The sequence below is a fragment of the Drosophila santomea genome, chromosome 2R (genome assembly GCF_016746245.2).
Source record: "Drosophila santomea strain STO CAGO 1482 chromosome 2R, Prin_Dsan_1.1, whole genome shotgun sequence".
Lineage (NCBI taxonomy): Eukaryota > Metazoa > Arthropoda > Insecta > Diptera > Drosophilidae > Drosophila > Drosophila santomea.
In genome coordinates this window covers 8765040-8791274 of record NC_053017.2, presented here as the reverse complement: position 1 = coordinate 8791274, position 26235 = coordinate 8765040, and the positions used below count along the sequence as shown (strand labels likewise).

The 26235-nt window shown below is 44.5% G+C and overlaps 2 protein-coding genes and 1 long non-coding RNA gene across 3 annotated transcripts; 2 read left to right on the top strand and 1 right to left on the bottom strand.

The window, feature by feature from the left end:
- The first annotated feature begins 4357 nt into the window (after window positions 1–4357).
- LOC120446373 lies at window positions 4358–20263 on the top strand. Its single transcript, XM_039627304.1, has 4 exons — window positions 4358–4399; window positions 7484–7573; window positions 7636–9738; window positions 20027–20263. Exons 1-4 carry the CDS (start codon window positions 4358–4360, stop codon window positions 20243–20245), a joined length of 2454 nt encoding a protein of 817 aa, XP_039483238.1. The 3' UTR covers window positions 20246–20263.
- On the bottom strand, window positions 11443–13419 carry LOC120446374 (cytosol aminopeptidase). Its single transcript, XM_039627305.1, has one exon. It carries the CDS (start codon window positions 13143–13145, stop codon window positions 11562–11564), a length of 1584 nt encoding a protein of 527 aa, XP_039483239.1. The 5' UTR covers window positions 13146–13419; the 3' UTR covers window positions 11443–11561.
- Window positions 20264–24923: 4660 nt separating the features above from the next.
- Window positions 24924–25801, top strand: LOC120446020. The gene is made up of 3 exons (XR_005615803.1): window positions 24924–25030; window positions 25114–25494; window positions 25551–25801. It is a non-coding gene; the product is annotated as an uncharacterized LOC120446020 (long non-coding RNA).
- Window positions 25802–26235: the final 434 nt, after the last annotated feature.

Genomic DNA, 26235 nt, shown 5'->3' with positions numbered 1-26235 from the left:
ATCGTAATAGCTAATTTTTTCTACCAACTCCTTAAATTTATAATTTCGAAGTTAATGCACCTCTGTTATATCTTTTTTGTCTCTGTGGAGCTATCGGCGAAGTGCTAGAGAGTTGGAGAACTCGCTCATTGTCAAAGTGGAAATTGTGTTCATAAATCAGAAACTGTCGCACATGTGTGACACCCGAAACCTCCGAGTTGCCCCAACTGCACTCCCCCAACTTCCAACTTGCAACCCACTAGCCATCCCACTCGGAACTCCCAGTCCCATTTCCATTCCCCCTTTGGCCTCCTGTTTATTGTGTTGTCAATTTGCTGCGCTCGTTGGCTTTCTGGCTGCGATGGCGTAATTAGATTTCAGCCTGGTCTAGTCGGTTTGGTCTGGCATGGTAGTATGGTATGGCCAGGATAGATGGCGGTGACTGGAGCAGGAGGAGGAGGACGAGGACGAGGAGGATGGGCTGATGGGAAGCAAAACCACGAAAACGGGAAGTGTCGGACAATTAAGGCAGCGGCAGGGAGACCAGCAGGGAGCAGGAAGATCCTGATCTGGCGAATGAAGGAAGCTGGCAGCGAGTCAATTAAAATGTTCGATGCAATCCGATCACCAGCGCTGCAGTCATTTCCTCAAAACCAAATGACCAACTGTCCAAGTTTTAAGCGAAACAATTTAATGGCAATTAAGTGGCGGGCATGGCCATTGTCAAAACTGGAACATCGATGCCTCGATTGGATCAACCAGTTGACCGGGATGAGCGGCTGGAAGCGTCAACAGATCCACACGTTTGGCCAGCAATTGTTGCCCCTGATTCGGGCTCGAAGTCACTTTGTTAGTTGGTTAAACTTCCGCACAAATGCAGCCAAAGTCAGGAGGAGATCGAAATCGAAATCGAGATGGAGATGGTGCCGGGAGACGACGACGACGACGACGACGGCGACGGCAACGATGGCGATGACTGCATCCGCAATGCAACTTTCTGTGTGAGATTTCCGCCTATTGCAGCTGCAACTGGCGACGCATCTGGTGGCCACATGGGGGTTTCCGGCCAGAGGGAGGGGCTCCTCCAACTTCTGGCGCATCTTCGGTGTCTGAATTTATTACGAGATTGCAAATCTCCACCGCGATTACAGCAATTATGTGGCTTTCGGTAGGAGGTTGGCACATTGCCCGAGGAACGTGCCAGAGTTGTAGACTTAATCGTTGTCAGGGAGGGGTTAGGAAAGTGATGACGAAAGCTCTGCTGATGAATAAGAGAAGATTTAATAATACTGATAAAAACTATGCATTCATAAGTTAGGTTTTAAGCCATATGATTAAGCCATATATGTGGTAAAGCTTTGAGCAGTTTGCAATTGAGACAAAATGCTATCAGTACTTTTACCCCTCCCTGACTTAAATATTAAGTATACGCCCCTGGCCGCTTACATGGCTCTCCTCTAATAACTCAATTTCAACACCAGCCAAAACAAATGTGAAAGTGCCAAGAGCCGCCTCCTCTCTCTCTCTCTCTCTTTCTCGTGGTAACCACCAATCATAGCCGAAAATCCCCAATCCACAATCCCCAATCAGCGGAGCATCTGGCCCAGGTTTGGATGCACTCCAGCAGATAGTACGACCTCGGCACTCGAAGCCGCTTTAAAGTCCCACCATGGGCTGCAATAAGATAAAATAAAATGAAATAAAATAAAGATAATTTGTCAGCTACTTCATTTGCGGCAGCGCGTGCGTGACTCGCGGTTGCCTGTTGCATAATAGCTGCAGTTGAACTTTCCCAGGGGTTAGCACACCCCCCACAGTACGCCCCCCTTGGCAGGCCAAGGAAGATAAGTTCTTCCTATAAATCACATAATCAAGCTGGGCCAAGCCTTATAGGAAATGCGTGGCAGTGCATTTCACTTGTTGCCATTAATAAACAAGAGAGAACGCTATAGTCGAGTTCCCCGACTATCTGATACCCGTTACTCAGCTAGTGGAAGGGAGAAGGAGAGTCTTAAACACAGTTTTTGGCGGTTTGTAGGCGTTATAGTGGGCGTGGCAGAAAGTTTTTTGGCAGATCGGTAGAAATTTACAAGACTAATACAAAAATGAAAAAATATCAAAACATTTTTCAAAAGTGTGGGCGTAGCAGCTTTGGGCGGTTTGTGGGCGTTATAGTGGGCGTGGCAGAAAGTTTTTTGGCAAATCGATAGAAATTTAGAAGACTAATACAAAAATGAAAAAATATCAAAACATTTTTCAAAAGTGTGGGCGTGGCAGTTTTGGGCGGTTTGTGGGCGTTAGAGTGGGCGTGGCAACATGAATCGACAAACTTGCGCTGCTTCTATGTCTCTGGAGTCTGTATGCTTAATCTCAACTTTCTAGCTTTTGTAGTTCCTGAGATCACAGCGTTCATACGGACGGACAGACAGACGGACAGACGGACAGACGGACAGACGGACAGACGGACATGGTCATATCGACTCGGCTATTGGTCCTGATCAAGAATATATATACTTTATATGGTCGGAAACGCTTCCTTCTGCCTGTTACATACTTTTCAACGAATCTAGTATACCCTTTTACTCTACGAGTAACGGGTATAATTAATTATACAACCATGACGGCAGTGAGCTCAGTTTTATCCCCAGTCGCACGCACACGAAGCCCTCGTAAAAAATGAAGAAAAATGCACACAGATGAGAGGAAAACTTGCACATTTTGTTGTCATCAGCACAGCAACAGCAGATATTGTGCAAATGTTGATGGTCAAAAGTTGGCTAACGCCTTGGCCAAAGCCATGGCCAAAAAAGCAGCTCGAAATGCAGCCAGCTAAAAGACAAATATCAAGTGAGTGGTGGGGTTTTCCATTTTAAAAAGTCGAAAAAGGAATGCTCTGATGAATATCAATACAAAATTAAAAGCTACCTAAATGATAAATATTGAGAATTGTAATATTTTATTTATATAAAACATTTCACCACATGTACAGGTAAAATAATGTTAAGCAGTGCTACACTACTAATTTCCATTTATCCCCACAGATTTGGAATGCAAATGAATTTCCCCGAATAAATTCCGAATTCGACTTCCTTCTGAGCGTTGCAAATTTAATCAGCAGCTTATTATGCCCCACACACAAAAAAATCCACAAAAAAGGAGGAGAAAAAATATGGAAAATGCAACAGCAATACGCCAGACTTGGCCAAGTCTTTTTGGCTGGCAAAGGAATGGGAAAAGCGAAAAGCGAAAAGCGAGGCAACAACAAACCGGCCTCTCCGTGAAAACTGCGCGGCCCCGAACACACACAAAACTCAAGTGGCGCGAAAATTCGAGGCACAGTTGCAACAGCAGCGCGCAAGCGTGCGGTTTTCCTCCACAGTTTTTCCAGCCAAAAGTAAACAAGGCAAAGCGAAACGAAACGAAAACTCAAATTAAAAGTCGCATTAAATAAATGAGAAACGAACGAGGACTGCGACGAGCAAGTTTAAACAAAGCTCAAAGACAAAGTTGAATGAATATAGTCAAAGTTTGCTTTTCTCCGCAAAGGATATGAGAAAATCATTTTGCAAAAAATATAAAGAACTTGCATTACATTTATCCAAAGTGCTCACTAACAAGAATATAATACACTGGATCAAAAATTAAATCAAATAAATATAAACGCATCAAGTTGAATATCAAGCTATTACATGAATATTTTACTGAACGCAAAAGTGAAATTTTTAAACAAAAGACTTAAGGAAGAATATAAAAAATGATTAGTTCCGCCGTTACATTTTAAATTAGATTTTATTATCAAGCCTGTGAAAGGATTGTTTAATATGTGAAATGTTTATAATTTTTTTAGAAATCGGTTATTTCATTACATACTAATAATAATTCCTATTTAACTTTAATATCATTCAATACATCTTTTCTTTGTATAAAAGCTTTAAATTATTATATACAGGTTTTGTGGCTATATTGTTTAAAAAATAACTCATTTAAAGTATCAATTTTTTTTTGACCAATTTGTTATATATGATCATTACCACTTTAATTGACACCATAGAAATAAAAACGCGCTGGATTAAACAGTTAATGGGAGAGTTTGAAAAGCACTTTTCGCAATTAGCTTCTGGGATAGTTAACCAAACTGAACGAATACTTTTCCAGGTCCGACCAACAATAAGGTTCAACGCTGAACAAACTCATTAACAATTTGTATTTAAAATACCAAGACGGCGAATAACAGCGTGGGAGAATAACAGAAATTTAAACAACAATTACAAATTGAGCTGCCACTTTTGTGGAAACGCGCAAAGTGCAACGTGCAACGTGCAACTTGACGCCTCATTTGCCCGAACTTCCGCCGACATCCAGCTCTCTCTCAAGGAAAATGGAAATGGCCATCTGCGGCGGTGGCAGCCCCTCCTTAATGGTGAGTACATGGGGTCGGGGTTCATCATTCTGAAATTTTAATATAAATAACCGACAACTGCAAGGGCCATCGAGGCGTGAAAACAACAAGCGCCAGTGGAGAGTCTTCGGGCGAATTTTCTGAACGGGGGCCTGGGAAAAATGTCGGCCTTCAATGCAGCGATTTTCATTTTCTGGCCAGGAAACGGACGATCCCAGTCATCGCATATGGCGGCCTTCTTCTTTTTCCTGGCACGCACATTTTGCAGGCAATTTATTTTCATTGCACTTGAACTTCAATTAGCCAGGAAACCAGCCAATACTTGCCAGCCTTCGTTTAATTACCAGCCATTAAAATCATAAACCGTATTTCAAAGTATCTTTGCTGGAAAATTTGTTACACAACTGCCATTGATTGTTGGTGCTTTTTGGCCAAAACGCACTGGCTTTTATGACCCCGTCTTTATGAAGGCCCGCCGTGGTTACCTAACCGAATCGCAATCGGAATCCATATCCAACTGCAATCGAAACTGGAAATTTGCAACTTAAGTGGATGGAAAAAAAGTTTTCGGCCATTGCTGGCATTTCTTTTGAACCACGTTTCCTTTTGGCCCGGGAAGTACCCATACCCGCACCACTTTCTAGACCCGTAAAGTCTTTTATGTGCATTGAACTTGACTTTGCCGCCGGTTTTTGGCCACTGAAAAAGAGCAAACTGGTTCTAACTGCCACGGCCACTGCAGTTGGTAACTACCCACGTTCCACGTCCCCTCAACCCCTCATCCCGGCCACCCACTACTCACTGCCACATTTAACAATTAGCCCAAGCTGTGCCTTTTGCCTGCTGCCATTTCTTCTGGTGTCTCGACTCGGTCTTGGTCTTGGTCTAGAACTTGGTCTTGGCCTGCTACTCCACTTCACTCCACTCGTCTGGGTGCCGCGTTTTTCCGGCTTGTTGCATACAACAAGAGACGATGCCGTAAGCGCATATTGCAGCCAACAATTAAACAAACTTGTGGCCAAACAGCAATTACAGAAACCATTTAATGAAGCAACCTGCTCGACATGAAAGAAAGCAAACGAGAACAATAAAGTCCAGAGGGAATGTGGATGTATTGATTGTGTTAAAGACGTAGCACTTCAAAGAAAAATTATAAATAAATGCAAACGTAGAAAAATCGAAAAATAATCAAATGAAACAAGGTAGAACGATGTAGTTTCGACTATGAGATACCCGTTAGTCGGCAATATATTAACACAAGTCAAATTTCCACAAAATAAAGGCTTTTTCAGCAACTAAATTGAGTTGTGATACAAAAAACACGTTCTATTTGTCCACTAAGATACTCACAGTTTGGTTTCCTTGTAACTAAGAAAATTAATTGAATTGCTTTTACAAGTTTATCACCTTCTTGACACTTGCCTTCTGAGCCGAAGCTGAATTTTATCATTGGTTATTTGTCTGGTAAAATAAAGCGACAGCACATAAAAGCCAGTTCAGCACTTTTAAAGTGCCAGTACAATAAATACAACTCGTAAACAGTTGTAAAACTCGAAAGCCAAATGGTAAAAACGTAATTTAATCAAACTTTAGCTTTCGCTGCAAATATTACTGTTTCAATTTCCAAACTAATGTCAAAACAAACGAAAACTTTTAAAATGCCATGCAGATAGACGACGAAGTGGGAGTGGCGCTCCTTTTGCCTCTCTTAGCGGATCGTAAAGGAATTGTTAACTAGTTTTCGCAGCACTTCTAAGGCCATAAAATCCGACTGAGCAAACTGAAACGAACGCAAATAGCAACCATTTTTATCGCTCTTTTCCATTGAATTTTCAAACGAATCTAGCGCGTGTCCCATCTGAAATGAAAAGACACTTTTCCGGGCGGCAAAAGAAAGCCAGAACCCAAGCCACCCCAAAAATAAAAAGTGTTAAATAGAAAGCACATACAATTTTATGCAGCCCAACTGTGTGGCCTGAGGTTCAGCATTTCCCTCCCTACAGCTCTCTATATACATATACGTTTGTGTGGAAAATGCATTGCAGTTTTCAGGTTACTAGGCTCAGAAGGAGGGGGGGCGTGGTGCCACATTAGGGTCCAAACGGGGCGCTGGGGGCGTGGCCGGTTGACAGCATCGTTGGCGCTGCTAACCCCATAAAAATTCACTCAGGCGCAGTTTTAACGGCCGTTAAATGTTTACGCGGCTGCATTTTTAACGACCGTTAACAGTTCATTTGGGTTTTGGCTCGATGGGCTTAGTTAAAGTATCCCCGTGGGAACTTCACTATGTAGCCATTTATGAGGCTTAAGGTATTTGAACACACGATTAAGTGTACATAGTGCCAGCTGCTTAGCAAGTGCAATACCTCAGCCACTCTTTTATCGCAATCCATCGCGAAATGTAAGTTAATGATACAGCTGGTCGAATTGCATCACTGGCCGAAACCAATTCGACTGCCATAATTGGTCTTACGTAAAACGAGAGTGGCAGCAAACCAATTGAAATCGCACATCAATGAGTTTAATGGCCATAAAAGCCAAGTTCAACCTGTTGACGTGAAAGTGGCTGCCAGGCCGGCGAGCACCCAACTTGGATCGCGAGGAGCGCGTGCTAAACCCGTTCCATTTGTTTATTTTTCTGATGCGAGTATTTCTGATATTTCTTTCTCTTCATTTTCATCTCACCAAGAGCCCGCATCCAAATCCAGCCGAGAACCGAGCTGAGTTCAGGCCAGGTTCCACTGGCAGTTGAAGCAATTGAAGCAGTTGAAGCTGCAGCTTCCGTCCAAATGGGGATTGCTGGAAAGTGAAAGTGGGCAGACGACCAAAAAGCAGGTGGACGGGCGACTGGACATATTCGGATTATTTATGGGTCTGGGCGGGCGTACGAGTATATGTAAACCAAAGTTGGTTCAACCCTCGCAGGTGGTCGTAAATTATTGTTTATGCTCACGCCGCAAAGAAATGGCAATAAAATTGATCAAGTCGTCCAAACAATAGATATTAGATAAAACCTCTTCTTGGGGTCATAAATAAACAATTTTTCGAATTTAAAAATATTTGAAGTATATGCATATTGTTTATATGATATATTTTATTTTTCAGCTACTGATCCTGACCACGATCCTAACTTTAGGCCAAGCTACAGATACCTGGCAGCGTTTGCCATCCCTAGAAACATTTTCCACGTATGAGGCAAGTAATTAAACCTAAAATACGACAACCATTTAACTAAAACTTAACTATATTTCATACAGGACATGCAGCGTTACTTTGATCAGCGCAATTTCCGCAGCTTGCGGCAAATTGACAATCCCACGGGCGACACCTATTTGGCAGCCTTCAATCAATACAATGAGCAGGCGGAGGATAAGTCACCGAGAAGGGTGACCCAAGCCCACTCCAGGATCAAGCGCGACAACCAACGCCAACTGCCCACGGCACCAAGAATGCTGCGATTCGAGCTGGCGGATGCCGTGGAGCCAAGTCCGGAACTTAAGCAAATCCTTCGACAATATCACGCCAGAGCTCTGAAGGAAAATCCCACAGCTGCGAGTCCAGTTAGCACAACACAAGAACCAACTCCTGCAGTTAGTGCCACCAAGGCCACAAAGGCCAAGTCCCGAAAACCACGTCGCCAGCGACGGTCAGTTGTGGGAGCCCAGCAGCCGGCGGATTTTAAAGTGCAAATGATTCCTTTTGAAGAAACTGATGCCAGGGAGCCCGATCCCATCACAGCGCAGCTGATCAAGAAGGCACGCTCCCTGGATCTTCAGAGTCAGGCCACCAGGTCCACTGACTTTCGCCAGGCTAAGCCCCAAGTGGCCAGGAAGCAGCCTTTCCAGGTGAGGATTCGCAAGACAAAGCGCTCCAAGCGCTCAGCGCCGCAGATGATCAAGTTTGAGTTGGCGGATGCCAAGGCCATGCCCCAAAGATCCGGTAAACAGTTGGCACCTGAAACTGTACCCACTCTACTGACCATGGAAACCCAAAGGAATAACTCACAAGCTCCGCAGCTAACCACACCCACTCCTCGGCTGCAGGACAATGATATCCTGACGGGTGAGGCCACGGCGGAAACCAAACGCATGTATGTTTACAAGGAGGCTCCCATCAGCTCTGGACACGTGAAGACCAAGAAGTCACTGAGCACTTTGCCCCACGAAGTTCAGAAGGTCATTAGCCAGCTGATGAAAGATGGACTGGGTGGCAAGGCGTACGTCAAGTATCTTCCTGCCCTGAAATCCGATTATGAGCACTACAAAGCCAAATCCGTGTCATTTGGTGGTAAGCCCTTGGGTAACTACGTGAAGTACATCAACAAACCTGCAGAACCAACGGCAGCTCCAACTCCTGTCCAAGTGCACATCCAACCAGTGCCTGTGGTGGAGCAACTGCGCTATGTATATAAGCCCCACTATGCAGCAGTTGCGCCCACAATAGCCCAACCCATTGTGGTCCAGGAGGCGCCAGCTCCCACAGTTGCAGTGGAGGAAGTGCATCACACCTACACCGCAGAGCTGGCACCCCCGCCCACGCAGAGTGTTGAAGTGGTTGTACCCCAGTTCAGACCTTCCAAGCCAGATCCTCTGCTGGCGGAAGCACCTGCCATCTATGGAAAGCCCCAGGAGACCTACAGCTCCTACAACTCCTACGAGCTCCAACCAGAGGCTTCTCCGCTTATCAAAATCGAGTACCATGCCCAGCCGGATGGCATCAATGAGCACTACAAGCAGCTGCCCGAGTTCCAGCAACTGTCCACGCTTATTGGCAAGTCGCCGGATGATCAGATCCATGGCCTAACCTACCTCCTGGCCAAGGAGATGCAGGCCAAGCTGCAGAGGCAGGGCAAACAGCTGGTGGATCGCCCGCAGGACAGCACAGCTCCGATTCTCTTCCACCCCGGACAAGGCGCATCACCCGCACCCACTCTTAAGACCCTCTTGGAGCACGGATCACTGGGCGTGCAGCCGGGTCGTTTGATTGGAATGGCCAAGACCAAGCAGTATGTGCCCATAATCGAGCCTGGCAACAACGATGTCAAGGAGCTGCCCGTCGTGCCGAGTAGCGAGGCCTCCAAGCTGCCCACTCCCAGTTCCTACATCGACTACACCCACGGACACGGCTTATCCAACGGCTACGAAGGTGTGACCAATGTGGAGGAGCCTGTGACCACAGTGGAGCATGTGGTGCATCATCCCACGGTGGCCACGCAGCTGCATCACCAGGTCCTACTCCCAAAGCCCCACCACCACCAGCAGCAACACCACGGACTTGTGGCCACTGTCCTTCCGGCGGAACTGGACTCGGACAAGGGCGTTAATGGTCTGCACTTTGTACACGGCGATGAGGACAAGTCGGTGAGTGCGGATTGTAAATTTAGATGATGCAGTTGCACTCAATTACCATCTCCAAGTGGAATCGCCTGTTACTATGCCTTTCTAGCTAAAAAGTGTTTGTAGAAAATTCAAATATTTGGTGATCTTATCTTTCGATCTTAGATTAATATTAAATTTACTACCTGCAATTTATCCCAATTCGATAACCATTTCGAAAATTATAAACCCGCTCTTGCGCAACATCTGCGCCATTTGCGTACCAAATCAGAGGTTCGCCATGCGGAAGCTCCACTGTAACGACGCCGCGGCGGGTAATCCCCCGAATGCATTAAATTAAAGCATACCTTGGGGCAATCGACAAGGGCTTGGCGCTCTCCCGAAAGCGTGCCCCATTGATTGGCATAGGCAAAAACACAATCAGCATAAATAAGACGAGCTGGGGCGGCCACAAACAAACACGGTGCCAGACGGATAGACACTCCACTGCACGACACTGCGGCAGTCACAACAATGGAGTCCCCTGCAGCACTGGGCTCCACAAGGATTCCCTGCACCACGTGCTCCACCTCGTCCTTGCAACCTTTTAAGCCCACCTCACCCCCCGGCTTGCCGCCCTGTGTGCAATTCAGTTTGATTGCCGATCCATGTCTCGCCGGTAATGCACTTAATCGAATAATTTTCAAGTTCGACAAGCATTTTCAATGTCGTTAGCCAGTCTCCCCCTCCCCTCAATTCCACCCAACTTCTCCCCCTTCGTAGCCATCGTCTGGTACCTGGCAACACAGCCACAAAAGCAATGCAAACGACTTCGTCTTTCATTACTATATAGTGCTATCCATTCGACTGCAGTCTGCAAGTGCACTGAGAAAAACAGAACTGTGCCTTAAGATTGAATTAATATTTGCCATTTTTTATGGAGCTAGTAGTGAAATATGTACCGTTATGAAAATAATATGTATGATTTCAAAGACTTTATACTTTGGTATATACATCTATTATAATATAATAATCTTATTATTCTAAAATATTTACCTTGAAAAGCACAAGTTCCTAAACCTGACCATGAGTATAACTAAATATTTCAAGACTACATCATATTACAGCGAGTTCATGTATCTCACCTAATGCAGTTAATGTGCATATTATATTTGCCAAGTGTATGTGTGTTGGGCCGACATTTTGGGGCGCTGTCTGGACCAATTGATATAGATATATGGCGGCTGATACGGTATATATTCATTTGGCCAACCTCAAGCACTTGAAGCGTGTGCCAGGGAAAAGCACACCACTCCAGTCCACACCACACCATTTCCACACGCGTCTCGGAATTAACATTTTCTTTCACTGGCGGAAAAACTTTCGCGCAGCTTGGGGTTTCCTGAATTTAATTTATCTGTATTTCCTTGGCGAACCAGAAGGCAAAGTCCCGGCCAATGGTGCGTCTTTGTGCGCAGCCAGGCAAAATGCCACGAAAAGTGTCCTGAAAATGCGAAATGAGCAGAGCGTGTGTACAGAGTCAGCAGACACACCTGAGTTGGGGGAAATGAAAAGAAAGTACAGCAGGTAAAATAGCGGATTTAAGACCACCAAAGACATCGATACTCGTATTAAAATCGAACTAAAGAAATGGCTGAAAGATTGAATTTAGTTTGTAGCTTCAACAATGTTCAGTAACCTCAGCCAGTATACATATATGTACATATACTACCAAAAAAAAGAGCGAAATTGACGCCGAAAATCTTTGATTTACTTGAAAATATCAAACAAAATATAACACTTGGTCGAATATGAATCGGCCACTGATCACTGCACTGATCACACGGCAACAGAACCGCCTAAATGGATCACTTCATCTCCGGACAGGCCATTTGGTAGACGAACTGAACTAGGGTGCGGGTGGGTCGTCCGGTCATGCGTTTCTTGGTTAGATAGGGCACCAGTCCATACTTGGTCAACAGTCCAGTTCCACGGGTGTCCAGATGCGCCCAGTCAACGCAGGGCACCAGCTCGTGGAGGATGGCCGCCGCCAGACAGGAGCTGGCCAATCCTCGTCCATTGTTGCTCAGATCGTAGGCGCGCTCGTCAGTGACCTGGCGCCTGTAGTACTGCCAGAGGGGCAGACGCCACACACGGTCACCGGAAATGGAGCCGGCCCGCTGGAACTGCTTCCAAATGTAGTGAGAGTTGGACCAGATGCCAGTGGCGCCGCCACCGAAGGCCTTCTTCACACCCGTGTTTAGGGTGGCAATGTCCACCACCAACCTAGGCAGGTAGGTCTTCTGTCCGTAGAGCAGGGGATCCGATAGCACAACCACACCAGCCTTGTCCAGATCCCGTATGGCCATCGACTTGCCATTCAGCAGGGTGACCACATCGCCAGGCTTCGCAGACATTCCAGAGGGCATGTTCTCGCACAGTGGAATAATGCAGGTCACATTGATGGGCAGCGACAGGGCGGCGATGCAGCGCATCATGGCCACGCAGCAGGCGGCGGCAGACATGCTGCCCCGATACTCATCCATGCCCTTGCAAGGACGCAGGTTGAGGGCACCGGAGTTGAAGGTGATGCCCTTGCCCACGAACAGAATGGGCTTGTCATCGGGCGCTGTGCCGCAGTAGCTCAGCTCCAGGAGCACGGGCGGCTCACAGCTGCCCTTGGCGATCATCAGGAAGGCGTTTAGCCGCTGGGCCTCGATCCAGTCCATCGTGCGCACCTCCACGGTGATGCCGCAGGGACACAGGGCGTCCACGGCGGCCTGGGCGAACATAGTGGGCGTCATGCAGTTGGCGGGGGCATCGCTTAATCGTCGCGCCAGATTCTGGGCTTCCGCCTTGAAGATGCCCCGCGTCCAGCCCTCGTGATCCGGCGACTCGAAGAGCTCCAGGGTCGGCACCATCGGCATGTTCTGCTTGGACAGGTTGTCGGGGAAACGCCAGACGGCCAGTTGGGAACCCTCGGCCGCCTGCTCTGCGTAGTCCATGCCGTCCACCAGGACGTTGGTGATGCCCTGCTGCTGCAGGGATCTGGCACCCACGCCGGCGGCCACGCGCACGAACTCCATGCCCTCGTCCAGCATCTCCAGTTCGTTGAAGCCGATGCCCTCCAGGCCCACGCCCACCACGGCCACGGCAGCGAACTCGTTGTCGATGTTGTGGAACACCTTGCCGCGACCCAGTCGCCCGTCCAACTTCGTTTCGCAGATCACCTTCATCAGCTTGCCCTGCACGCGCTGGTCAATCTTCTGGCCGGCGGGCGTCAGCTTGGGATCCTTGTCGCCCTCCTTCTGATAGAGCCCGACGACCACGCCCCTGGCCATCGTTTTGCCATCGCCGCAGGAGAATCGCACACCAACATTGGACAGGACATGCGGTCTGCACAGGACACACGCGCTTTTCAACGAGCAGTGGAACTGACGAAGCTTGTTCATCCTGACTGGCGGTTAGTTCTGCTTGGTTATATTATGATACTTCGACAATTGGTCTAGGGCTTTCAAAAGATCCCCTTTTGAACGCAAGTAATACTACAACAATTTTGGGCGATTAAAACAAGTCCGTCTGGTTCCACACTCGAAATTTGCTCGAAAAATCCGAAACGAATAAGGTTTAGAAAAGGAATTCAACTATTTCGAAGAAAAAAAACGACCAATTTTTTCTGGGGACTTTTTTAAAAACGATCTGTTCTCTACCGGCGTACTAATAAAATGATACTGAACATATTGGGCTTCAGCCAGTTGGGAATCCAAGTGTCAGTAAAATTTCAAGGAGTACGTGATGTCAAAATATTTGAACAATCCAAGTAAGCTTCCCTTCATATTCGTGAAAAGACTTCATAATTATAATTATAATAATTAATATAATTAAAAGTAGTTACCATTGGATTTTAAGAATATTGTTTTTCTAACTTTAAGTGCACACAAACCGCTTTCATATATATTTAAAATTTACTTGCGACGACGCAATGGCAAACAACTTTCAAGTAAGCAAAACACGAGAACTATCAAAAAGCTTTTCGTCTGAGTAGAGTGTTAACGTGCAGTATAGAAAATGCAATTGCCACAAAGAGGCCAAAAGGAGCACTTTCCAGTCAACTGGCATTGCCATTCCTTAACTCCATTCGGTCGCTGTGCCAATCTACTTAAAATTGTTTTCGAGCTGAATTTTATTTTGCTGCGAGCAGCACTTTTATTAGACTCTCAATCGCCGAGAGTTGGGTGGGTGAAAAGCTGATTACATTTTATTTATTGGCGTCACCGAATTGCAATGGGGGCTATCTGCTGGCTCCACTCGGATCTCGGATTTGGGATCTCGACTTTGGCGTTAATGCGCATTAGGTCGGTTGCAGCAGCTCCCAGAGAGCAAGGACTCCACTCCCAGCTGGCCAGCAAAACTGGGAGCTGGTGCCGAAACACACACATTGTTTTACTGCCGTTTAGCATGATTTTTAATAGGCTTTCGCCTTGTCCCTGTCCGAGTTGTTGGACTTGTCGTCATCGGACTAAGCCCCATTGCCCGTCGGTCCTCGGTCGGTCTGGTTGTAAAGCCCCAAAAACGCCGCCTGATGGTCATGATGGTCATGATGGTCATGATGGTCATGATGATGGGCCAGCAGCATGGGAAAGCCCAGACATTGTCCTGCTCCAGGTCCGTCCGTTCTGTCCGTCCGTCTCTGACAGGCAAACGACACTTGTTAGGCTCAGGTTTTGGGTGGAGGTTAGGCCGCTTTCGGCCAGATGGAGTGGCCAAAAGGAGCAGCAGGAGCATGAGGTGGTGGCTGGGCCAACATGCCGTTGCAATGCCCGTCATGGGACTTGTTTGACGGCATCTGCCGCTCCTTCTAACGTGTGCGAACATGGTCAGATTTTTCGGGCATTTGTCATTTTATTGTGGTCGAAATGGTCGGTAATGGTCGTCACTCAGTCTCTCAAGCGCTGTACAGGGATATCGCCTTAACGTGAACTTTCTTTAGAGACTGAAAATCCTACAGCTCTTTGGGAATTAAAAGTTTTATTGTTACCATTTTTGCATCGCTTGTTTCTCTGACTTAATAAGTTGATTTCGATTTGGAGAAGCTATTTCTACTTTTTATGAAGAATATTGTACTTATCTTTAGGCTTAATCATTGAATTAATTCTAGTGAAATCCATGTTATCCACGTTCCACTGTATTATCCTTGCGCTTGTTTGTGTGCGTGCTTGCCATCTGCAGGTGCAATATTTTCTGGTTCCCACTCACATATTTTAATTTCATTTTTATTTCAACCCTTTTGCTGTTGCCTGTTTTCTTTGGCCTTCTTCCTTTTTGCTGCCAATTTTGGGGGCACAACATATTTTTGCAAGTGTTGAAAAGAGGTTGCCAGGGATTTAAGTTTTATTTAATGGAGCCCCTCAACATATGTTTCGGGATTATAAGTTCGCTTCGGTTTGGTTCAGACACTGCGAATCACTCGACAAAAGGGTTCTTACATTACCCCTTAAAAAGGTTGGCTCCCCCGAAAAATCCCCTTGGCATGTGTTGCTAATGTGCTCCAAGTGCCTTTGTCCTGCAATTGATGGGTTGCCAGTGTGCGTGAGTGAGTGTGTTTCTTTAAAAGAATCTTGCAGGGGATATAGCCGAGTGTTAAACAAGGCATCCGAAATTGGTGTCGATTTGCCTTGGACTGCAGCTTCAGCATATCTGACCCGATGGTTGACTTTAAATTAGCTTCACTTCATTCGCCACCCATAATAAACCACAGCCACCCGACTGCAACTACAACCACAAGGACAGCTAATATTCCAGCCCTCCACGAGGGCAAAAAACTACATGTAGCCAGCTCCATCCTATTCCCATTCCTATTCCTATTCGTATTCCTATTCCTATTCCTATTCCTATTCCAATGATGTTTGCAACGTATTGACAGTCACATTCGCATAAAAATCACGTAGTTTGACATTTTTCTTGCTGCTCTGCCATTTCGTTAGAAGGATTTTTTTTTCATCTGCCGCTCCAGCAGGTCCGTTTCGATTCTACGGGATAACAAGGATGCAGGAGCGGGATAGCAGCGGGAGTTCCAGGAGCAGCAGCTGTCACGCAATCAGCCCAAGAGTAGAGCCAACAAACTGATAACTCAATTTTGGTTAGAGACGCCACAGCTCGAAAAATGAAAATTGCTAACAAGCGAGCCATAAAAACTGTGGGTGGCTTGCTGGCTTGGCTGCATGGTGGTTGCATTTAAAATTTTTCCCAACATTTTCCGGCACTCTCCGGCAAATTATACAACACTTTTCGCTGAAGGTCTAATCATCGTCCTGTGCTCTCACACTCCACCCATCTCCGTTCAACTCCGTCACTCACCGATTTTTGGGATCTCGAGCTGCAGCGGTGGTCATAATTGCGTGGCCAAAAAGTTTCATCGTCGTCGGAAGGCAGTGGCAATTGTGTCAATGGCTGCCGTGTGGCATCAACGAGCCCAGGACATCCATTTGCCTGACGAACGCTGTTGAACACGTTCCACTTGATGGGGGATTTTCACACTCCCCTTCTCTGATTCTTCTCTCCGAAGGACCAAAAGTGCAGGACCCCGTATCTCGCATACCGGATTCCAGAGCCCACCCACTTGGCACATGGCATTGAAGCAGCTCCGAACGCATTACATTGTAAAATTGGTTTTTGTAAATTGTTTGGACACAACATTTATTTCCATTTAAATGCGATTTGGCCCGACTCGGTTGTGCTGACCAACCTCCTCCGCTTTCCGGCTCTTGTTCAATTTTAAATGAGCATGCAGCTGCAACAGCCACTACCACTGCTACTGCCACTGCCACATTCCCCTGATCCGGATGCCCATGTGCCATGGCCTCGTCCGTTTCCCAGACTCCCAATCTCTGGCAGTGTCCCTTGAGGTTTTCGGGCTTCGGTACGAGGTGTTTGCAGCGCTTAAGCGAATTGTGTGAATAATAAACGCAACACACTGGGGCCACTGGCATCGGGCACCGGGCATCGAAATTGGGGGGGAAATCAGGGCGTGGCTAGAATCCTGGGCGGCTTTAGTTACCCAACAAGGATTAGTGTTATGGCACTGCTGGGGATGGAGCTGTAGCTGGAGCTGAAGCTGAAACAAAGAGCTCGGAGGAATCCTTTCCGGCTGAGTGCAAATCATGAGCTAATTGAAGAGGGTAGCTAACGCAACGATTTGAATGGCTAAGAACGAGATTAAGTGGGATGCTTAATGCTGTAAAATCTAATGGAATCATAGCATTTATGCCAACTCCTATGGAAGACCTAAAACTTAGAAAGAATTTTCATTGGCATAAGGTTTTTAGGTAACAAAAAGGATCGGTTAATTTTTGAAAAGAGGATTTGTTATTGTTTAATTTATTATTAAGTCATATCTATTGATGGTTGAGAAAAAATTGATGTATTTATTTAAGTATGAACATGACGAGTGTGGCAAAAACACATCTTTAAAGGAACGTGAAGCAATGATTTGCATGATTTTTGATTTGTTGTATAATTTATGAGGTAGTTTGCTCGATTCTCACCCACAATTTGGGACCATGCCATCATTATTTTTCATTGACACCCCGAGGGCATAATAATTGTCAGTGGATGGTCAACTTTTCTTGATGTTTTAACCGCAAAAACCTGACAGGCAAACAACAAATCGAATTAGGTGGAAAATCACAATAAAATCCAGTCACACAATGATTTCAGCCACGCCCACAGATAATGAACATCCGACCCCCCTTTGGGCCGCAAGGGTTAACCGCAAGGGCAGTGACTGGAACTGGGGGTGGGGCTAGGAAGGGTTAAGGCCAGGCCAATGCCGCAGGACAAACAAAAGGCAAAAACATTTTAATGAGCGCAGATGAGATGACAAAGCCACGGGGAAAGCTGGATAGGGGATGGAGAAGGGGTCTGGGAATAACAATGCTGATTACATGCAAATTAAAAGAAATAAAAGTCAGCCAACGCCTTGGATGTCCGATGTCAAAGCATTCTCCTTTTGGCCAAAAAGCAGTGGAGGTGGTGCGGGTGGAAAGTGGGCGGTGGACCGAAAGTGCGCATTAAATTACCAATGGCTTATTGCTTTTTGCGATGAAAGAAAGTTGGAGCTGCTCGGCATGTCAATTTGGACATACCTCGGCCATCCGATCGCTCACTCTAAGCGCAACTAAACGAACTCACGTATTTTGGCCTGCAATTGCATTTCGCACTCGACTTCGCTGCACAATTCGCTAAAAGCCAACGCCAGTGGAAACGTGTTAAATGCAAAAAAGTGTCCATGGATTCCGGCTGCTATAAACTTGGCTCACTGAGGCACTTTTGTCATATTTGGCCAGCCATCTATCTATTTATCCATCCATCGCCATCTGCTGGAGATGGGGCGCACAAAAAAATTGCCCACGTCATCGGGAAAAAAGGGTCCAGTTCAATATGGCACGTGATCTGATTCGAATTCCACTTGGCTGGTTTTCATACATTTTTTCCAGGCTAAAACTTGCCCATTACATTCCCTAGCCCACCCGAACATGTTTCATCTGCATTGTAATTATGTGTGTTCACTTTAATCAAACCAACTGGTAATGAAATTCCAAATTGCACAGCCTTGCAGTACAATGTTATACTCGTATATACATACATATCTCGTCCGGACTCTATCCACAAATTTGCATACCCAACCGCTGTGGCGCTTTATTTTGTATTATTACGCTGCACTATGGATATCTATGAACATTTTTCCCTGTTCCTAATGAAGCTCTTTCCAGCGCGGAAATATTTTTTGCCTTTCATCCAGAGATGAAGGAGAGTGCAAATGTTGGCAAATTGCTGGTGCAAAAAATGTATTAATTATGTTTGTGGCGCTAAAGTTATGAAGAAGTGGGTGGGGGGAATGCAATCAAATAGAGTCCCTTACTCGCCAAAAAAACTCCCTTAAACAAATGTCAATCAGGATTGCGATCAAAAGAAAGCAATCTCGACTAGGTCTAAGCATTTTGCCAAGCCCGCGAAACTTTTGTTCTGTCACACGGAATAACATTTCCATCAGTAAGTAAAATCTAGTCAACAATGTAACTTAATTAAACTTAATTTACAACTCATTAACATATCAAAAAGTTTGCCACGCCCCCCCTCAAGCGCACAATTCTTGGGCCAGGCCATAAAAACCGCAGAAGCAGCCCAAAACATGTAGCGAAAGTTGGCAACAATTGTCGTCGGCTTTCGGGATCCCCAAAACATTTGAATGAGCGGAAACGGAAACGCACACTCACAGTCAGATTTACACTCACACTCGCAGCCACACTCACACCCACAATCGCGAACACACATCCGCTTGCTCTTGCTTATTTTATTTTCATCTGGCTGAAATGCGAAATACTTACAATAAAAAGGCAAAGCCAAAATTGTTCAGGACACAACAAAACGACAGCTCTTCTGCATACAGAATGCCACAGATTTTGAGGGGGTTCGATAGGGGATCTCGGGGACTGGTCTCGTATATTGTTGCAAATTTCATTACGATACAATTTACAATCGCATGCATAACAAACCGAGCCGTGCGACTGACAGACCCCACCTCTTGTCTCCCACTCCGCATCCGCATCCACGTCCACATCCCAATCATCACCAGCTTCAGCTCCAGCTAAAGCGCTATCTCCAAGACCCAATTCTGCTTTTGCACTCAAATGGCGAAAGTTGGGCACTAAAAATACCCTTATACGTAAAGGTGCAGCAATATATTTAAAATATATACCGATATTTAAATAATATTGTTTCCTTCTGGGAAACTAAAAGATAGTTCTTCTATCTTATTAAACAAGTTACAAAAGAAATACAAAAACGCTTAATTTGTCACCTACTTAGACTTTCTCTACAATTAGATAAACTTAGTTTAACATATATTACCTCTTTCCACTTTTGCATTCAAGAGAAAATGGTTTAATGCGATAGTTTTTAAGAGTAACAAACGGCATCACCTTGTTTGATATAACCAGAGTACCGCAGGGTGCCAAAGCTTTCAATCACAAAATTGTCTTATATGCTCGCTGTTACTCCAGCTACAGTTGTCACGGCGCTTCCTCCTGTTGTCGCGCCCAGTCTTCACTGTACATGACAGTGTGCTTAATGCATTTTGCATCGCATACTTTTCAGCATGCGCACGAATTCCCCAATTGCAGCAATGTGCATATCGTTGGTGGAGGCGGGAACAGCGATTCCAGCCCCCTTCTGAATTGCTGAATTCTACTTATCGGTTTAGCGAACAATCTATGCAAATACTCGTACATAACTAATCCCCCGATTCTGATACCGCCCTCTGATTTCGTTGCAGCTGCAGCAGTATGCCTCGAAGTATGCGTTCGGTTATCGCATACGTGATTTCCATACCGGCAACGATTTTGGCCACAAGCAGAATCGTGATCTCCACGGCGTGACACGCGGCCAGTACCACATCCTTTTGCCGGACGGAAGGATCCAGAACGTCATCTACCACGCCGACGACACGGGCTTCCATGCGGATGTCAGCTTCGAAGGCGCCACGAAGCATTGAATCTGGTCTTCAACGGGGCCCAATGTGCAATATAGGCTAGGTTATCAATAAGGTTTACTTCCACACAAGTACCGGACACTGAGAAGTGTCTGTTAATTAAAGGCTATTTATTTGTAAAAGAAGCCTTACTCATTAACTCATTGAATTGCTCTTAGCTTGGCTAAAGATTCTCGCAGGCTATGCGAAAAAATTAAGTAGCCAGCATAATGCAAAGTGCTCAAGACCATTCAAGTGTGCTGCAACACATCTCTAAAAATTTTAAATTAAGTTTAACATAGTTTTAAGTGAATTAATTCATTACCAAATAAGCAGGAAACTATATTGGTTCACACTCTATTTTTAGATGTTTCAAAGATGTTTCAAAATGCAATACTTTTAATGTAAGAATCCAAACTGTTAACTCTTTCTAAGGCAACTTTTATGGAATTCTGAGCATTTTGGTAACTCTTTGTAATGTAACTTTTATGGAATTCCAAGCATTCTTCAAATGCAATTATGTGTATGTAAGACCCACTTGCAGTACAATGAAAAAACAAACGCCCCACTATGGCCACTCATTGTTTTATTGTTCAACTAAATACCAAATAGTGACATTCTGCATTTTCGTTCTTGCTCAAATGCTATCATAGATATTGTGTGATTTCCATCTCATTTGCGGTTGCTTGAGCACTGCTCAAATTAGTTTAAGCCCATGAAAAATGTATTTGAAATTAGGGAGTCAGTGCAATAGAGCAAAAGTGCATGCAAACAATGCCAGGCAATGCGTTTAATTGATGTGCAATAAAGTGAAATCAATAAATTACTGACAGCCTGCGTGAACGGAGGTCTTTGACAAATTGAGCAACTTTCAGCAAGGCGATTCGATTCGAGGCGAGCATTCGAATAATCGAACAGTATTCAATTGGCAGATGCGCCGCCAGTCGGCTCCAATCGCCTTTTCTTCCATAATTGACTTTTAAATGCTCGTTATTGTGCGTTTAACGCACAACCTGAGCAATTATTCCAGCCTTGCCGGTGACCTTTCACTTCCGCTTGGCCTTTTATGAAATTGGTTTTTGTTTCCCACACTCAAAATAATAAACAATTTAAATTAGTTTTGGGAATTTCAGCCTTGAAGAGCCTTGCTTTATTATATATTATTACTGAAGTTCTTGTACCCAATTGCAAAGTCCATTTAATTTATATTGCCGCTTTTATGTGTTTCCCAGTTTTATGAATTCCGAAGTAGGGCAGGCAATACATTATCATTGGATTTTACAAGACAGTTCCTAGCAATGTTTGAAAGCCATGTGAGTGGCAAGTTAATTACACGTTAGTTGCATTTTTATTTGAGTCATATCTACTTAAATTACAATTGGCAGATGAACAAGCCTAGTCAAAGGTGAGCAGCACGTAAAATGAATTATTTTTGCGAGTGCAGGCTCTTTTGCGGTACGAGTACCAAGCAATTTGATCTACTCCAAGTCTTGTTTGGCCTTAATTAAAATTGTAGCAAATTTCTTCTTGCGATCTTCGCCCATCCGTTAACCATTTATCATCGGCGAAGGTCATGGTGTTTCTGCTGGCTGCTCTCGACGGTTTGTATTGCTTGTACTCCAATACTCAAAAAATTGTAGCTTAATTAATATTTGCCTGCTTGGAAAATCGATCGATCGCATTGGCTTTTATGCCCCATCATCATCATCATTATTATCATCACCATCATCAGCTTCATCGCCGTGACGTACTTGGCCCGAGAGTCCGGGCCAATGGCTTCCAGTTTCGATGTCATCGCAGATACAGAAATATGTATAAAATCTGAAAAGCAAAAAAAAACGAAAAAAGGAAAAATACCAGAGATCGAGAATCGCAATCACATGTGGCTCTGCTACCATTTAAAGTTCAATGTTGCCAACAATTGTAGAAACAAATTTCAGAGTCGCTTACTTTTGTTACTTCTGTTGTTGGCTTGTTTCTGTCTTGGCCAATTTGTTTGCCACTTTCCGACTCCGCACCTTAAAATTGCTTTTGCCATTATTCTCTGTATTTGTTCTACTATACTAGCAGCAGCAAGCGCCTTTGCTTTTGGATTTTTGCATCTTTGCGTTTCTTATGTTTTTTTTTGTTTTAAGGTTTCTCGGCTTCTCATGACGAACTCATGCAGAGCTCATTAACTAATTTAAGTGGCTGGCCCAAAACAGTGAGGCGAATAAGTCTTCACATTGAGCGGAAAAACTTAGAAATATTTATAGTTTCATTGGAAAAACTTGCAACCGCTCATGCTCGCGTCTGCTGAATAATTTATGAAGCTCGGCAAAAAATCCACCAAAGAATTTCTAATTAAGTCTTTAGATGAGGAGTGGCACTGTGTGAATCCGCCACCTTTTTGTTTCCACTGTAACATAAGCCATTTGGAACATGATCTTTTTGGCGTTTTTAATTTCCGATAGTTTAATTGTTTTGACATTAAAAAGTATGAAGATGATTTGTTTTCAGCTTTCAAAACCGTACGTTCTCCTTTTGACGTATTTTTGGAGCTTGGACGGGGTGCCCAAGTTGGTACTCGTGCTCGTATCTTACCAACTTTTGATTGACATTAATTGCCAACGCGACCAGGCCAAGAGATGCACACGTCACTCAGCTCAATGCACTTCTAATGAGTTTTGTGAGCAGTTTTTTGTAAGGTCTCTTGGTTTGTATTTTTCTCTCGGTAATTAAGCAATTCGCGAGTTAATTAAAACACAAATTTAGAAGAATGCACAATTTTGACAAGATTTATGTGGGCTGACCTCAAAAGTTGCGGCATGAATTCGGTGGGGCAATCCATGAGAACCAAGTGCATTATAATTATGGTATTATATATAAATCAGCGCATTAGGCGTGGCAAAAAAAATGGAAGAAAAACCATAATCCACGCCCTCGCAACTCGAAAACCCTGAGACCAAGCCCATTCTCAGGCTGCATGTGAAGCCAAAAAAAAAAATTATAAAAAAAGTGAAAAACGGCGAAGGAGCAGCGAAGTTGAAGTTTTCGGCGACGATAATAAAATCCCATTTAAGTTTGACGATAAGTTTTGACCATTAGTCGCTTGCCAGGGGCTGTGGGGTCTGTCATTGCAAGTTAAATGCCTTGGATTTCCCGCCGCTTTTATTCGTTTTTTTTTTGCTTTTTTTCCTTTTTTTTGTAACAGCAAGTTATGGAGCCAACTTCGGTGGGCTCACATTGCAATTGATAAGCAACTTGGGGGCGTGGCTAATGCCCTGCCAAAACTTGGCCGAAATTCATCGCCCACTGTATTTGATATATATCCGGGTGGCATTTATCTGCTGCTGATCAAAATGTGTGAAAATTTGGCAGCGAGAATTTGGCTCAGCCACTTGCGGAATTTTCTTGATGGGAAAAGGATCCGCATATTAATGCAGTTTGGCGATTTCCTTAATGTGAAGTGCCTCAATTGCTTGATTTCATTACATAAATGACGTTACTATAGTTCTTTTTGTTACCACTCCTATAAAATTTTGAATATTTTCAACATAATATATAATTTTACTTTTGCTATGGTATTTCATTGTAAAGCCTTTAAGACTTGCACATTCAAGTGAATTAAATACAGACTCTTTTAGGGATTCGTACCTTAAAAACTTCCTCGGAATGGTATCAATTGATTAACCTTATTCAGGGCGCATTTAATTGACAACAAGTTAATGCCGCTGTTCGTTGGACATGTGTCTCAATCAGCTTCGTCCTTGTTCCGATGTCCGATGTCCTGCGTCCTCTGTCCCCCGTTTTCGCTTAACTGGTTCGCCGTCTGCTGCAGTCAGTCAGAAGCCGAATGGACTGCAGGTGCCACCCACCCACAGAGTTGCCGGAATGAATCCGTATCTGTTGTTGAGCTTTTGTATCCGTGCGCCGGAGAAAACACGTAAACAAGTCAACGCAGGTTACGGCTCAATCGCTCAAGATCTCGGGATGTAACCCAGAGGGAAACTGAATCTGAAGCTGGAGCTTGAGCTGTAGCTGCAGCGGAGGGTTTTTTTCCCTCCTTTGGCTGACTAAATAAAAATTAACAAGGATAAATGATGCGAGCAGGCAGGCGATGTCAGTGAATGCTGGTAATTGTCTAGCTGCCAGAGTTGCCATCCTCCATTGTAACGCAGTGTTTTTGCGTGTGGCTTGATGGGTGGGTGGGTGTAAATTGATTAAATGCAAAATTGGAATATGCAAATGCACCCACACACTCACTGACAATGGGCGTGGCCAAGGGGCGGTTGACTTGGTCTGAGATGTGATTTATGTTAGGTGCAAAGTTTTCCACAACTTTTTCCTGCCTCGAATTCATTCTTCTTCGCTCAGCTTTTACTTTTTTTCTGGTTTTCTTTTTTTTTTGAGGGTGCAATGAACGCAAGTGCAGAAGATGACGATGACAATGAGGATGCATAGGTTGGAGAAGGTGTGAACGCAGAAAAAATTCGCTTAATTTGTCTAAAGGAAAGCCAAGAGCATGAAAATTTCCATTAAGAAAAATGGTGGCAAGTGTGGCAAGTGACAGGGCAAGCTCGACTTTAGCCCCAAGATTGTTGCAGGAGCAGCAGGAGAAGCAGCAGCATCGCTGGAAAAACTTATCACAGTTGCTCGCTGGAATAATGAGAGCAATCAACAGGAAACTCCGGCAAAGAGATCAAATCAAATCAGAAGGAAGTGCCAAAAGGAGATGGCCGTAATGAAAGCAATCAAAGGAGCCGTTAGCAACTTTCAAACGATCATTACACTACAAGTTTTTAATGAGCACAGCAGAAATTAATACGGGTAAGAACAGTAACAAAAAAATTTCAGGAATCTATATATTCAAATACTTTTCTTTTGATTCTACGTGTGCCTTTGAATGCCAGTGAGAAAATCGAAGATCATGGGGAAATGTCAAGCAAATCGGACGACATTTGATGCGCCTTCACTGCGCGTCTATCGGAAACTCAATTTATTTCATCAGAAATGCAAGACATTTAGTCTATAAATAGCAAATGGTAAAAAACGCGCCTCCGCGCCGAATAAAATGCAAATCATCCGTCTGGACTCAAAACTGGAAAATAAAACAAAGATCGCCGCATTTTCGACCACTTCTCACACCAAATTCAGAGGGCCACAGCAACCTCAAGTTGCCGCAGCATCAAAAACACTGGGCTGAGATGCAACAATGGTCGCGACAACAATAACAATGCCAGCGATCGCAGCAGCAACTGCAACAACTGCTGCAGCAGCAACTTCCAATGCTGGTGGCAATAAAACGCGGCAATTACATAGTTGGCTATTCTAATTCACTCATTTTTAGCTTTAAAAAGGTGCGCCTGGTTGGGAGTATTGGAATTTATTTTGGTTCTACAGCAACTGCAACACTAAGAGCACCAGCAGCAACAGCAGCAGCAACAACAAGGTGCAACAAGCATCAACAGGTGATTCGCCTGAATGTTGCACGAATTGGGCAAAACAAATTCGAGGAAAAAATCATCTTAAATGCTTCTGCCGCCGAAGAATTTGAGTCTGTTCTTTTAAATGTTAATTTTTTTTTTATTTCGCCTTCCACTTGCCTGCAACAATTCAATAAACTTTAAAATGTCAACAGCTGGGCGACAGAAACGGCAAAATAAAAACATTAAAAAATGGAATAAAATGCACAAATGGCTATTGATGCCCACGAAATGTTTGACTAAGTTTTGCTTCCGTTTCGCTTTGGGGCCCTCGAGTGTCCACTTGATGAATTAAGCGGGAAATTTGCAAAACTTTATTACTTTGGACGTTTTGAAAAATGATCGAAAAGCTGAAGAAACCGAAACTGCAGCGGTGGCAACAGCTGCCAAGGCAATGACAGCGAAACAAAAGTTGCCCAATTGATGTCAAGTTATTGTTGAACAAATCAAAAGGGAATTTTCAACGCGGCCTGCACTTGGGCGCGATTATATAATATCAAATTTGCCCCATCACACTGCTCTAATTACATTTTAGGTCGAAATCCTTTC

Coding starts and splice junctions, on each gene's coding strand:
- LOC120446373 (XM_039627304.1), top strand. CDS start 4,358: ATGGAAATGGCCATCTGCGGCGGTGGCAGCCCCTCCTTAATG. Junction 4,400..7,483: donor GTGGCAGCCCCTCCTTAATG/GTGAGTACATGG, acceptor TTTATTTTTCAG/CTACTGATCCTGACCACGAT. Junction 9,739..20,026: donor ACGGCGATGAGGACAAGTCG/GTGAGTGCGGAT, acceptor ATTTCGTTGCAG/CTGCAGCAGTATGCCTCGAA.
- LOC120446374 (XM_039627305.1), bottom strand. CDS start 13,145: ATGAACAAGCTTCGTCAGTTCCACTGCTCGTTGAAAAGCGCGTGTGTC.